The sequence below is a fragment of the Bos grunniens genome, chromosome 8 (genome assembly GCF_055505025.1).
Source record: "Bos grunniens cultivar Pamir isolate PY7600 chromosome 8, Bosgru_T2T1.0, whole genome shotgun sequence".
Lineage (NCBI taxonomy): Eukaryota > Metazoa > Chordata > Mammalia > Artiodactyla > Bovidae > Bos > Bos grunniens.
This window is the reverse complement of record NC_141172.1, coordinates 59,165,496-59,180,082: the sequence shown is the minus strand read 5'-3', so window position 1 is coordinate 59,180,082 and position 14,587 is coordinate 59,165,496. Positions and strand designations below refer to the sequence as shown.

The window sequence follows — 14,587 nt, the reverse complement described above, 5'->3', positions numbered from 1 at the left end:
CTTTGTTTTGGTACTGCTGGCTGGCTGCTGCTTACCCCAGCCTCACTTAGTCTCTATACAACATAAATATTGGAACAGGTTTTTTGTTATTTGTTTTTAGGTAAATGGAATCTGGGTACAGAGAGGAAAGACACACATAGTCTTACAGCATCCCTCCCCCCTTTTTAATGCATGTGGAAGAAATCAGGCCAAATGCTGTATTCTTTTGTCATTTTTAAAATGCTGTTATGTTACTTTCTGTGTGTACAGTCATATTGCAGTGTCCTTTGGATTCCAGTCTCAGATCTCTTGAGAAATGGGCTATAATAATTTTATGTTTCTACACTGTTTATGCTAGTTTTGAACAGAGTAGTAAGAAAAGGAGTTGGTTATCCTTTAGGCATTTTGTACTAAAATTATCATAAGTCATATTGCTGAAAGCAAGACAGCTCTCTGTTAAACAGATCATATACATATCAGTGGTAAAAATAGTGATACCATCCCAGTAAAAGAAAAATATTTTGTGTTTGGCGTTAGAGTCTCTTTCTAAATTATATTTGGGGTTGACATGTTTAATCTTCTGCAAAATTGTACTTTAATCCAGTCAAGAAAGTATTTGCTATTTGTGGTTTTATCATAGTGTGCATGCCTCCAGTACTCCCTATTCCAGAGTACTCATCATTTTTTGAGTCTCTCCTGTACATCCTTGCTTCAGTGCCTTTACTTCCCTTGGTTCTTCTTAAGAACTTTGCCCACTTCTTACACATGGCTGTCTTTCAAGACCCAACTAATGCTGCCTCTGTGAAAGGCAGTTCTGGTCTATTCCCAGGTCTGTATGAGTCTTTCTCCTTTTTGCCCTCATAGGTGTTATACAACTATGCATAATTATTATGTCCTGCCTTCAGTTGTCTTGCCTTCTGATCATGTAGATTTGTTAAGGGCTCAATATCATTTTACTCTCCATCCAATAAGGCCTTAACATAGTAGTCAATAAATTGTATTAGTTGACCTAAGTATCCTATAGAATATAAAATAGAGGTATAAAAGATATATCACCTGTATCATAAATTTTATAGCTAATTATAGTCAGCATTGATAAAATTTAACAAGTTACCATCTATTTAGCATTTAGAGACACTGGGGGGCATGCATGGGGAATGGGGAAAGAGTCTTTTAGGTGACCCATTTCTCCAAGTAAGGCTGTACCAGAAGTAGCAACAGTTACCACAGCATTGATTATTGAGTCTATGGAAAGTTAAACTTATTCCTCTCGTTGTCCATCAATGTTTCTTTGTTACCTATTCTCTTAACCAGTGGTAGCCTTAAAAAAGGGGGTGGGGGGCAAGCGACCTGTACATGGCTGCCTGATTGTAGAAAGCAAACGAACAGTTAGAACTATGGAAAACCAGGAAAATGGAGGGACTAGGGTAAAATCACGGAGAAGGCAATGGCACCCCACTCCAGTACTCTTGCCTGGAAAATCCCATGGACGGAGGAGCCTGGTAGGCTGCAGTCCATGGGGTCGAGAAGAGTCGGACAGGACTGAGCGACTTCACTTTCACTTTTCACCTTCATGCATTGGTGGCAACCTGCTCCAGTGTTCCTGCCTGGAGAATCCCAGGGATGGTGGAGCCTGGTGGGCTGCCGTCTGTGGGGTCACACAGAGTCGGAAACGACTGAAGCGACTTAGCAGCAGCAGCAGCAGGGTAAAATCAATAAATATAATAGCTACAATGTGTTGAAACTTACCACCTGAGTTAAAATCCATGAGTTCATGAGTGATACTTCAAAAAAAAAACAATAGAAAATAAATTTGTTGGTCTTATCCTTCCAATTTCATATAAATTATGCAACTAAGTATAGTTTGATATGAGGCAGTTGATCAATATAAAAAGCATTTTATCTAATAAATAAAGAATAATAGAATATTACAATTTTTAATGAATTAATGGATCCTAGGCAGTGTTCCATCAGTGCTAACATAAAAACAAGACATGCTGAGCAGTATGATGGAAATAGTAAAACCTTCCAAATTATAGGAAGTAGAGACTACTTGATCTGCCTCTTGAGAAACCTATATGCAGGACAGGAAGCAACAGTTAGAACTGGACATGGAACAACAGACTGGTTCCAAATAGGAAAAGGAGTTCGTCAAGGCTGTATATTGTCACCCTGCTTATTTAACTTCTATGCAGAGTACATCATGAGAAACACTGGACTGGAAGAAACACAAGCTAGAATCAAGATTGCAGGGAGAAATATCAATAACCTCAGAGATGCAGATGACACCACCCTTATGGCAGAAAGTGAAGAGGAACTAAAAAGCCTCTTGATGAAAGTGAAAGTGGAGAATGAAAAAGTTGGCTTAAAGCTCAACATTCAGAAAACGAAGATCATGGCGTCTGGTCCCATCACTTCATGGGAAATAGATGGGGAAACAGTGGAAAAGTGTCAGACTTTATTTTTTTGGACTCCAAAATCACTGTAGATGATGACTGCAGCCATGAAATTAAAAGATGCTTACTCCTTGGAAGGAAGGTTATGACCAACCTAGATAGCATATTCAAAAGCAGAGACATTACTTTGCCAACAAAGGTTCATCTAGTCAAAGCTGTGGTTTTTCCTGTGGTCATGTATGGATGTGAGAGTTGGACTGTGAAGAAGGCTGAGCGCCGAAGAATTGATGCTTTTGAACTGTGGTGTTGGAGAAACTCTTGAGAGTCCCTTGGACTGCAAGGAGATCCAACCAGTCCATTCTGAAGGGGGAGATCAGCCCTGGGATTTCTTTGGAAGGAATGATGCTAAAGCTGAAACTCCAGTACTTTGGCCACCTCATGCGAAGAGTTGACTCATTGGAAAAGACTCTGATGCTGGGAGGGATTGGGGGCAGGAGAAGAAGGGGACGACAGAGGATGAGATGGCTGGATGGCATCACTGATTCGATGGACGTGAGTCTGAGTGAACTCCGGGAGTTGGTGATGGACAGGGAGGCCTGGCATGCTGTGATTCATGGGGTCGCAAAGAGTCGGACACGACTGAGCGACTGAACTGAACTGAACTGAGAGGGGACAGGGAATGTATTAAACCACAGGAATCGGTGTGGGGAGGTTCAGTCAGCAAAATTCAGACTGGGAACTTCTACAGGCGGTTGACTTGGTTTCTTTAACAAATAGAAGAGTAAAAATACATACTTGAGACATCAGGCAGTGGTAACATGGTTTATTTGGATCCTAATTTGAACGAACTATTTCAAAGAGTATTGAAAATAATTGAAACAATCAAAGATATTTAACATTAAGGAATTACTAGTTTGGAGAGTGTAATGTTCTGTTGTTACATTTTAAATAATCTTTTAGTTTTTAAAGTGCTGGTGGTTCTCAACCTGGGGATAGTTTTATCCCTTAAAAGGTATTTAGCAAAGTCTGGAGATAACTTTTGTATAGACCAACGCACATGGGCTAAGTTGCTTCAGTCATATCTGACTCTTTTCGATCCTCCTTGCCAGGCTCCTCAGTCCGTGGGATTCTCCAGGCAAGAATACTGGAGTGGATTGCCATTCCCTTCTCCAGGGGATCTTCCACATCCAGGGATTTGAATCTGCGGCTCCTGCATTGCAGGCAGATTCTTCAGTGCTGAGCCATTGCAGATGTTGTAGAGACCAGGGTTACTGCTAAACATTGTGCAGTGCATAGGACAACCCCCTACAACAAAACTTTACCCAAGCCTCAAGTGTCCAAAATGCTGAGGCTGACGGACTGCCTTAAACAGAAAAGCAGAACTATCTTACCAGTGAAATACCATGTTTTAGGTTTCTTTCAAAATAATGTGGATGTAGGAGTGGACAGTGAAAAAATGAAATAAAATTAGCCATGAACTGTTGAGCATGGGTAATGGGCATATGGAAGTAATTTCTTTATACTATTTTTCTACTTTAGTATATATTTAAAATTTTTCCATAATAAAGCTAATTTTAAAAAATATATATGTTGGAATATAAAATTCAGAGAAGGATATGCAGATACATCTTTCTTTCCCTCTATAGGCCCTGTTAAACCTAGCAGAGCGACTGGGAGAGGCCAAGCCTCGAGGACTGACTAAAGCAGATATTGAACAACTTCCTTCTTACCGGTTCAATCCTAACAACCACCAGTCAGAACAGACTTTGTAAGTACATTTTTCTGACATCTTTCTGTATTAAATTTACTTTTCCACCTTCATGAAATAAAAGTTTGAAAGTCAAAGATAACTTGATGAAGGTAAGTAATGACCGTTTTCATAGTCTAGGCTTGTGCTGTCCAATAAGATAGCTGTTAAAGTTAAAATTCTTAGTTGCACTAGCCAGTGATGCTGTATCAAAAGATAGAGGTATATGGCATTTCTGTCACCTAAGAAGGTTCTAGACAGTGCTGTTCTGGATTTTTATGAGCCTAGAAATCTTACGGTTTTTAACTCTAGAATGTTTTATATTAAATCGAAAAGTCTCATACCTGTAAAATTTGAGGGGTTTACCTAAAGATTCTGCTTATTATAGCATCTTTCTTAATAGCAACTCTACTGAGATATAGTTCACATTTAAAGTGTACAATCCAGTGGTTTTTAAGTATATTAATAAGAGTTTTGCAACCATCATCACAGTCAAATTAATATCATTTTCATCACCCCCAGTAGAAATACCTTATCAATTAATAGCCACTCCCCATTGCTCCCCAACCCTCCAAAGCCCTGACTCAGGCCCCCACTAATTTACTTTTATCTCCATAGATTGGCCTGTTCTGGACATTTCATGTAAATGGAACCAATATAACATGGGGTCTTTTGGGTCTGGCTTCCTTGATTTAGCATAATGTTCTCAAGGACCACCATATTGTAGCTTGTATCATTTCATTCCTAATGGGCCACACCATTTTACATTCTCACCAGCAGTGTACAGAAGTTTCCTTTTCTCCCCATCCTCACCAGTGCTTGTTATTGTCTGTCTTTTGATTCTAGCAGCCCTAGTGGGAATGAAGTGTTATCTCTTGAGGTTTTGGATTTCATTTTCCAGCTGGGCTAGTGATGTTGAGCTCTTACTATGCTTACTGGCCATTTATGTATCTTCTTTGGAGAAATGTGTATTCACATTCTTTGTTTTTTAATTGGGTTGCTTTTATTGAGTTGTAGGAGTTATTTATATTTTATATATATAGGTCCTTGTAAGACACATGATTTTCAAAAATATCTTTAATTCTATGAGTTAGTTGTCTTTTCACTTTAGATTTATAAAGCATCTTTAGTACCCCCCTTTATTTTAAAGGATAAAGTTCAATTTATCTGCCTTTTTTGGTTGTTGTTTCTTACGCTTTTGATATCATGCTTAAGAAACCATTGCCTATTTGAATGCAGAGTTCCAAAGAATAGCAAGGAGAGATAAGAAAGCCTTCCTCAGTGACCAATGCAAAGAAATAGAGGAAAACAATAGAATGGGGAAGACTAGAGATCGTGTCAAGAAAATTAGAGATACCAAGGGAAAATTTCATGCAAAGATGGGCTCAATAAAGGACAGAAATGGTAGGGACCTAACAGAAGCAGAAGATATTAAGAAGAGGTGGCAAGAATACACAGAAGAGCTGTACAAAAACGATCTTCACGACCCAGATAATCACAGTGGTGTGATCCCTGACCTAGAGCCAGACATCCTGGAATGTGAAGTCAAGTGGGCCTTAGGAAGCATCGCTACGAACAAAGCTAGTGGAGGTGATGGAATTCCAATTGAGCTATTTCAAATCTTAAAAGAAGATGGTGTGAAAGTGCTGCACTCAATATGCCAACAAATTTGGAAAACTCAGTAGTGGCCACAGGACTGGAAAAGGTCAGTTTTCATTCCAATGCCAAAGAAAGGCAATGCCAAAGAATGCTCAAACTACCGCACAATTGCATTCATCTCACGTGCTAGTAAAGTAATGCTCAAAATTCTCCAAGCCAGGCTTCAACAGTACATGAACCGTGAACTTCCAGATGTTCAAGCTGGATTTAAAAAAGGCAGAGGAACGAGAGATCAAATCGCCAACATCCGTTGGATCATTGAAAAAAGCAAGAGAGTTCCAGAAAACCATTTACTTCTGCTTTATTGACTACACGAAAGCCTTTGACTGTGTGGATCACAACAAACTGTGGAAAATTCTTCAAGAGATGAGACTACCAGACCACCTGACCTGTCTCTTGATAAGTCTGTATGCAGGTCAGGAAGCAGCAGTTAGAACTGGACATGGAACAACAGACTGATTCCAAATCAGGAAAGGAGTATGTCAAAGCTGTATATTGTCACCCTGCTTATTTAACTTCTCTGCAGAGTACATCTTGAGAAACGCTGGGCTGGATGAAGCACAAGCTGGAATCAAGATTGCCAGGAGAAATATCAATAACCCCAGATATGCTGATGACACCACCCTTACGGCAGAAAGTGAAGAAGAACTTAAAAAGCCTCTTGATGAAAGTGAAAGAGGAGAGTGAAAAAGTTGGCTTAAAGCTCAACATTCAGAAAATGAAGACCATGGTATCTGGTCCCATCATTTCATGGCAAATAGATGGGTAAACAGTGGAAACAGTAAGGGACTTTATTTGGGGGCCTCCAAAATCACTGCAGATGGTGACTGCAGCCATGAAATTAAAAGACGCTCGCTCCTTGGAAGAAAAGTTATGACCAACCTAGAAAGCTTATTAAAAAGCAGAGACATTACTTTGCCAACAAAGGTCCGTCTAGTCAAGGCTATGGTTTTTCCAGGAGTCATGTATGGGTGTCAAAGTTGACCATAAAGAAGGCTGAGCACCGAAGAAGTGATGCTTTTGAACTGTGGTGTTGGAGAAGACTCTTTAGAGTCCCTTGGACAGCAAGGAGATCCAGCTAGTCCATCCTAAAGGAAATCAGTCCTGAATATTCATTGGAAGAACTGATGCTGAAGCTGAAACTCTAATACTATAGCCAGCTGATGTGAAGAACTGACTCATTTGAAAAGACCCTGATCTGCGAAAGATTGAAGGCAGGAGGAGAAGGGGTCCACAGAAGATAAGATGGTTGGATGGCATCACCGACTCAATGGGCATGAGTTTGAGTAAACTCTGGGAGTTGGTGATGGACAGGGAGACCTGGTATGCTGCAGTCCATGAGGTCACAAAGAGTTGGACACGACTGACTGAACTGAACTGAACTGCCTATTCCAAGGTCATGAAGATCTACACTTGTATTTTCTTTAAGAGTTTAATAGTTTTTTGCTCTTATATTTAGGTTTTTCATTTTTTAGTTAATTTCATATATTGTGTGAGGTAGGAGTCCAACTACATTCTTTTGCATATGAATGTCCAGCTGTTTCAACACTGTTGAATATAATAGCATCTTCAGTATTAAGGCTGGCTTGGATGTTAAACCAGAAATTTTCTTGTTGATCTCTCACTAAGCAAAACAAAGCACTCTTACTAAATGTCTTAACATCATGCTTTTTTAAGGGTATTTGATAGATTATTTTAGTTTTAAAATTTACATGGTATTTTGATAAGTGAGATAGTAAATGGCTTTATGGTTTCGATAGTTGTAACAAAATAGAAACTACTTGGTTTTATGGTTAAACAATCTTTCTGGTTTATTTCAGGTGTGTAGTATGCATGTGTGATTTTGAGTCAAGGCAGCTACTTAGAGTTTTACCCTGTAACCATGAGTTCCATGCCAAGTGTGTCGACAAATGGCTTAAGGTAAAGTGATGGCATCTGAAGAGAATGACATTGAATTTTCTATTACTGACCATAGTCCATGGTTTGGTGGAGGTTGATTAAATTGAAACACAGCTTTCATAATTCTGACCATTTTCTCCTTTGTGTATATGGGAGGGAAAATTCCAAAGACACAAATTCTGATAGTATGCCAGGGTGAAATTATTTCAGGGACTTCTTATTTTCTTCTTCTTTTTTAATAGTAGGATAAAGGGACTTCACTGGCAGTCCAGGGTTAAGGACTGCCTTCCAGTGCAGGGGTCACAGGATCAATCCCTGGTTGGAGAGCTAAACACATGCTGTGGGGTGTAGCCCCCCAAATTTTTTTTAATAGTAGGATGAAAATGTGATACAGTAAAATAATTTAAGTTAACTTTAGGGTTGGTTTGTTTTAGATTATTCTGAGTAGGGGATGATAATACTGGCTTAGATAACTTGAAAATTGGAGAGGAAGACAGATAAGTTAAAATAGAATCAGTCTTCCATATGAGCACAGATTAAGGGTACCCACTTTTGTCCAAACTGAATCCTAAAGGTAAAGAATCTAAGCTTTTTAGAAAACGGAACTTATTATATATGCATAGCCCTGACATGTGAGAACAGGATGACCAGAAAAGCATGTGTTCTGTGTGGCTGATGGCTAGAGTGTGAGGGAGAGTAGCAAGAAGGGGATTCAGAGGTAAAACCAGGAGTCAGCTTTTTGTGAAGTCACTGTGAAGTGTGCGAGAGTTTGGACTGGATCCTGAAAGCATGTTTTAGAAAGATCACGGCCACTCCTTGAAGAAGGTAATAGAGGAGGTTGATGAAATAAGGATGTACTGGGCAAGATGAAGAACAAATAGTAGAAGCTGGATGAAAAGAGTACTTGACTCGAGAGCTATCATAATATAGAAATGAGAGCATTTGATAAAAAATGCTTTGTAGAACATAAGAGAGCAGGTGTTGCTTATGTTTCTGATTTTAGCAGCACAACTAATGGTAATGCCATTTGTTGAGATGGAGTTTTAATTTTAAGCCAGTTATTACATTTGGCTGAAGTGGTGATGGATAGTCTTGTCTATGTTAAAACAAACCAAATAAAGAATTATTCATAGGCTATTGTTTTAGAAGTTTGTGGAGTATTTTTAAGAGATTAAATGATTATACTTTCTTAAAGGAACAGAGAATGTAAAAACTATGTAGAAAGTAAAAATAGTTTCTTTTAATATGTTTTAATATGTTTCACAGTGTAAGTCAAAATTCAGACAAGTGCTCTCTCTTTTGTTTTTAGGCAAATCGTACTTGCCCAATCTGCCGAGCTGATGCTTCAGAAGTGCATCGGGATTCAGAATGACCAACCTAAGAGCACAAATTTAGTTTGGGTGTTCCTCATCACATGTATATACGGACTATCCATTGAACTTAATCTGTGTGGCTTCCAGCCCTCCCTTTACCAAAAGGGTCAATGGACCTTTCTTTGCACTGTGTGACTTAATCAACTATAAAAGCTTACAATTAGTCTTCACAATTATGGGATTGTTATACTAACCGTGTGATTGGAACTCCAAAGACTTTTTCTTTAGCTTAATTTTGTGTGTGCACTAACATTCCCTGGTTTTTGTGTGATCATTCCGAGTGTTGCTGCAAGATTACAGTGGACGTGATCTTTTAGCATGTGCTTTCATTAAAAGTGGTAGCTCCAGATGATATAGCAATCTACCTTATATAGAGCCTTCAGAAACTGTGAGTGGCAATGAGTGCAGCGTATGACTGTTGATGGTAAATGTATCTGTGTGTGTGAGAGAGAGAATGTGTGAAACTACTCGTGTGAGGGCATGGTAGCTAACGTGTGTATGAGATCCTATATACCAGCATGTACCAAGAATGTGTGTGTAGTTTTAATTATGCTGCAATGTATAATCTGGTGTGTTATTTAAACAGCACTAGTACTGTACACTGGTTTCCCCCTTGTGTTTGCTGTTGCACACTGATTGCTAAGGGTGCATCAACGATAAGCATTGAATACTCCATCCCCTTCCCTCCCAGTGAATGGAATGAGAAAAGCCTTCTTCCTTTGCTTCAGGCAGCTGTCACCTTCTCTTCGTTGGTGGTCCCAACTGGGTCACTTAAGGAAAAAGTGTAATAGATTCTCACTCCATGAACCTGAAATTTTGATTTTTGTCGTGAAAAAGAAATTTTTAAATCTCCAACTTGCTGTTTCCAAAAAGAAGGTGCAATATCATACATCATCAGTTAGCAATATTAGCATTTCAATCAGTGATTTGAATGTTGATACTTTCTTGGTTTTCCTTTACATTTTCAGTAAGCTTCTTAGCCAGACGTGCTTGTGATTTTTTTTTTTTTTCTTTTAATGTTTAGGTTTGTAGTCTATTCTGAAGATATTTGAGTAATATATTTCTAAGAATACCACTGGTCCCATGAAGTCTCACCTCTTCTAATTCCACCAGAAAAAAATCTGTTAACTCAGCTTGACTTCTGATATGTTATTTGTTCAAGCTCCCACAGGCAGCAAAATTGTTTTAAGAAGACTATGTTTCTGTTCTGCCAAGCTCCAATTTTGAAAGTTGTCTAGTTCTTCTCCCCTCAGTAAACGTGCTTCTCATTGAAATCCTCATTTCCAGGATCAAGTGCTGTGACAGCTCGAGTTCCTTAGACCTGGTGTGCTTTGATGTTTTATCACTTTTCTTTTTTGTTGAATGAGAAAAAAATTAATATAACAGGTGTCCAGAATACTTGCAGTATAAATGAAGATTTGATTTTTGTATAAAAAATAATGCTGTAAAACAGGAATTGACCTGCATTTAGTTGCTCTGAAAAGAATACATAGCTGTGTGGATTTCTTTGTTTTTTTAATAGGTTCCTTGAGCATAATTCAGATCGTTTCAAGTCATTTTTCTAGCAGTGTTTGAATTCCCCTCTCATTCTTCTAGTGTCTTCACCATTGTCTGCCTCTTCGTGCAGTTGCTGTCCTTCTTCTGGTTGCAGTGGCACAAGCTGCAGTTCTCCAGTCAGGACTGTGATGACTTGCTGCCAACCTCAGCTTTCGTTTGGCTGTGTCCGTTTTCTACTCAGACAGTGTTAACTACTTGTTACTGCCATGCTACTTGCCTTCCCTTGAAGACTATAAGCTTATCACAGCTTAGAGTTCAGTAAAGTCAATTCACACAGAAGCACAATTTTGCCCTTTTCCAGACACTGTTGCCTCTATCTAGTCCTACAAGTAGGATTTTGCATACTTTGTTTGCCCCTGTATTTGTCAGTGCATCAGAAATACATCTAAACAGTGGTGAAATGCACATGTTACTTTTAAATCATTAGAGTATTCCCTACCTGTTCCTAATGAATAAAGTGTGTTAAAGACCAAAATTACTGGCGTAATAATCAACTACATTACAAATCACGTATAGTTTAATCTTTATTTTTTTTAATTAAAAAAATCATGTTTAAAATGGCAAAAGCCCATCTTATACATAGACTCTTTTATATAGCTGCAAAAAATTTATATCTGTACAGATCTAACATAATATTACTACACTCAGTATTCATTTTATTGAAGCATGCAAGTAAAGCACTTTTTCTAATTTATATAGATACTTAATTAACAAGGCACACTGTACTAATGACTAGGAAAAGTAGCTCTTTCTTCCCTCTCTGGGATGATGAATTCTTGTCATACTACCCCTTTTCCATTAAATTTTTGAGAGGCCGTTGGCAATTTAGGAGGCAGCAGGGTCTATTTTGGTAAAATCCAGAATTGTTGCACTCTTGTGGCTGATCTCTCTTTGGGAATGTCTTTTCTTCGCATGGGGCTCTTAGAGATGTGTGCAGATTTGCTTATTAAGTAGTTAGTGTATGTTAGGAGCGTACATGCATGTGTTCCAAACCAGCTCAACCTAGCCACATTTAGCAACCGTGTGGCTAGCAGAAGAGAAAGAACAGTTGATTTGTACCCAGCTGTTGACTCCTTAGGTGATGCACCAGATAGCAGGCAGATGTTGGTTTCTTGCCTTCTTCCCCTTTCCTCCTAAAACAATATTGGCTTTACCACCTTAACTCTGCTGTGTTTTTTTGTTTTCCTTTGCATGAAATACCACCTTTGTTGGTTTTTAGCACCCCCTCTTCCCCAAAAAGAAAAACAAAAACAAAAAACAAGGCCTCCAGGTATCAAGATCTCATTAGGATTTTCTGTCCTGAATTTTTTCAAGCAAAATCTAGAAAATGTGAAAGCCTATTTAGATTTTATACACTCTCTGAAATGTGATTTGTTAAGATTCTTATATTTGGGCCTCTTATAATATTTTAAATGAGATCTACCAACTCACTTACGAGAATATTTTTCACAGATATCTTTAGGCCTTTATTAGAAAGCTATTTTCCCCCTGTTGGTACATTTGGTTACCTCATTTTGCTGTTTGTTTCAGATTATGGAAAGCTCACAGGGGTGTATTTTGGAATCATTTGCTGAGTCATTTCCTCAAATCATACTCCATTGTATCAGTTAACATATAGTTTTAAATGTACGTATTATAAATATCTGTAACCAAATCATTTGAAGGCTTGATAAATTTTTAACAAAGTTTGTACATTTTTTATGAAAGTTACTAGTAATGCTTTACTAAGTAGTGCAATGAATTTTTATTTTTAATCCCTGTGCCCAATTTTGGAGTTGAGAGGGTTGTTGGTAATAAATGTATGATGTACACTTAAAACATTGGGTTGTGTTTGGTGTTACTGTGTTAGGTAGGGAAGGGTAGGGGTCATGTGTGTTTGGAGGGAGGGATGTAGGGGACTTCCAGCAGGAAAATAGAGCTCTTGAGCTCCGAGCAGCCAAACTTAACTTTGAGGCAGTAATTCAGATTTTGTTTCTGTGTTTGTGTAAACAACTTAGAAACATAAAACCAACTTGCTTTATAACTCGTGTGGCAGATACTTATATCTTCAAAAAGGCCAAGAAGATAGCTCGAGTGTAGGCACATGTACATGGTATGAGCTCATTGAACAGTAAAGTTACATTAAGTGGGTGCCTGGAGTTCTTTCTATTTGTGTCAACCATAAGATACAAAAGATAGTTGGGCAGATTGGTTCACGTTAGATATAGTATGTTATGTCTAACTTGTCCACATAATACGGAAAGAGGAGCTCATTTTCCATACATGTTTGTTGAATTGCTTTCTTTTGACTAAAAAAGGAAGAGAGTAAAGCCATCTACTTATATATTATTACATGCTGAAAGTGGAAATAGGATGAAAAAAATGAGGCTAAGTAATAGAACCCAATTCTCCCTCTTTCAGGAAGCAGTCCTTTGGCTCCAGTACTTCTTGACAGAAGCATTCAGAAAAGTGACCAATCAGGGTCACTGATTGTGTCCCTCAGTTTTCCAACATACTTGAAAGAATGTTTGCATTTGAACTGTGAATGTCTCAAAACTTGTTGTCTTATATTACCGAGGCATTTGCTGCTCAGTCAGTACCTGTGCATTCTCTCCCACCTCCCTACTTACTACTGTAGGCAGCGAGTCCCATGCGGCTGGTTCTGACCAAGGGGCCATAAGGGTAGGCCATGCAGCGCTCTCTTCTGCCGTGGTGATGGCAGCCCTGGATCCTGAGTCACTGCCTGAAGAGCCACTGGATTCCACGGGTTTTGTGTTAACAGTAAACTGAGGTCCTTAGACTACTCTTTGTCAGGACTTTGTCTTTGCCCATTTATTCCCCCCTTTCAAAAGACTTAAGTCTGTTTAGTCTTATTCTTACTACACTTTGCTAATACTAATCCTCAAGTGTACCAGTTAAACACCACTGACTACAGTTAACTTGCAAGGTCAGATTTGCACCACATGATAAAATTGTTCAGGTCATTACCAAGTATCTCAGGTCTCTGTGTGCTTCAGGCTCATGATAATGAAACATTACCTTTGATATCCCTAGACTTCTCAATGTTTTCATTGCATGCCTTAATATACTACAGTATGATTAGAAATATTTTACTGTTTGTATAGTTGAATGTAATTTATTTCTATATCAATACATAAATATGTAAAAAGCAGACTTAGTTTCTGTGAACATCATATATAGCTTCCCTGGCTAACATTTAAGAACAGAATTTCCTGTTTGTCAGTAAATTCCCAAATTAAACATTTGTTTATAGCACCTTCCAGATTTGTACCTATTTAAAAGATTAACTTTCCAGTCAGAGAATTGGGCATTCTAAAAGAGCAACAAACTTTGAACCCATACAGAGTGTGTGTGGTAGACTCCTACAAAGATTGCTCTAAAGTGCACATGCTCTTAACCTTTTTCATGTGGTTCTTCTGCCTCCCAAACTGGCAGGAACTATAGGAATGAGAAAGATTGAAGGGGAAAAAAAGAACATAGTGACAGCCAGGGATACTGAATGTCACCTTGCAGTTTGGAAATGGGCTGTAGGGTCAGTATAGATGTTTCCTCACTACAAAGATGAGGAGAATTAACTCGGGATGAAGGAACCCACGTTCCCTTCAAACCTCTATTTCTTGGTCTACACGTGGAAACAAAGTTTAGTGGCTGGTCAACAAAAGGACCTACAGCCTACACCCAGCACCCTGCATTGTATACAGTCGACAATGTCACCAGCTGCCTCCCTTTCAGTGTTAGAATCCCCTTCCCACAACTCTTCTGTAATAGTAAAGAGATCCTAAGGCAGGCTCCCTCTTCCCACTACCCTAGCACCTTCAGGTTTAGATGAGAGTAAGTTTTATATTGGACTTCCCTGGTGGCTCAGACGGTAAAGCGTCTGTCGTGCGGGAGACCTGGGTTTGATCCCTGGGTTGGGATGATCCCCTCGAGAAGAAAAGTTATCCATCCTTTTTGTTAGTAATAATAGACATTTCTGT

General features: G+C 38.8%; 1 protein-coding gene across 50 annotated transcripts in view; it reads left to right on the top strand.

The window, feature by feature from the left end:
• Window positions 1-12,428, top strand: part of RNF38 (ring finger protein 38) — a 121,822-nt gene extending 109,394 nt beyond the window's left edge. For all 50 annotated transcript variants that reach the window (XM_086415865.1, XM_086415864.1, XM_086415860.1 and 47 more), the window contains 3 exons: window positions 4,022-4,143; window positions 7,602-7,701; window positions 8,990-12,428. In XM_086415865.1, the coding sequence (XP_086271991.1) occupies window positions 4,022-4,143; window positions 7,602-7,701; window positions 8,990-9,052 (285 nt within the window). In that variant the 3' untranslated portion in view covers window positions 9,053-12,428. The remainder of the gene's footprint in view (window positions 1-4,021; window positions 4,144-7,601; window positions 7,702-8,989) is intronic.
• The last annotated feature ends 2,159 nt before the right edge of the window (window positions 12,429-14,587 follow it).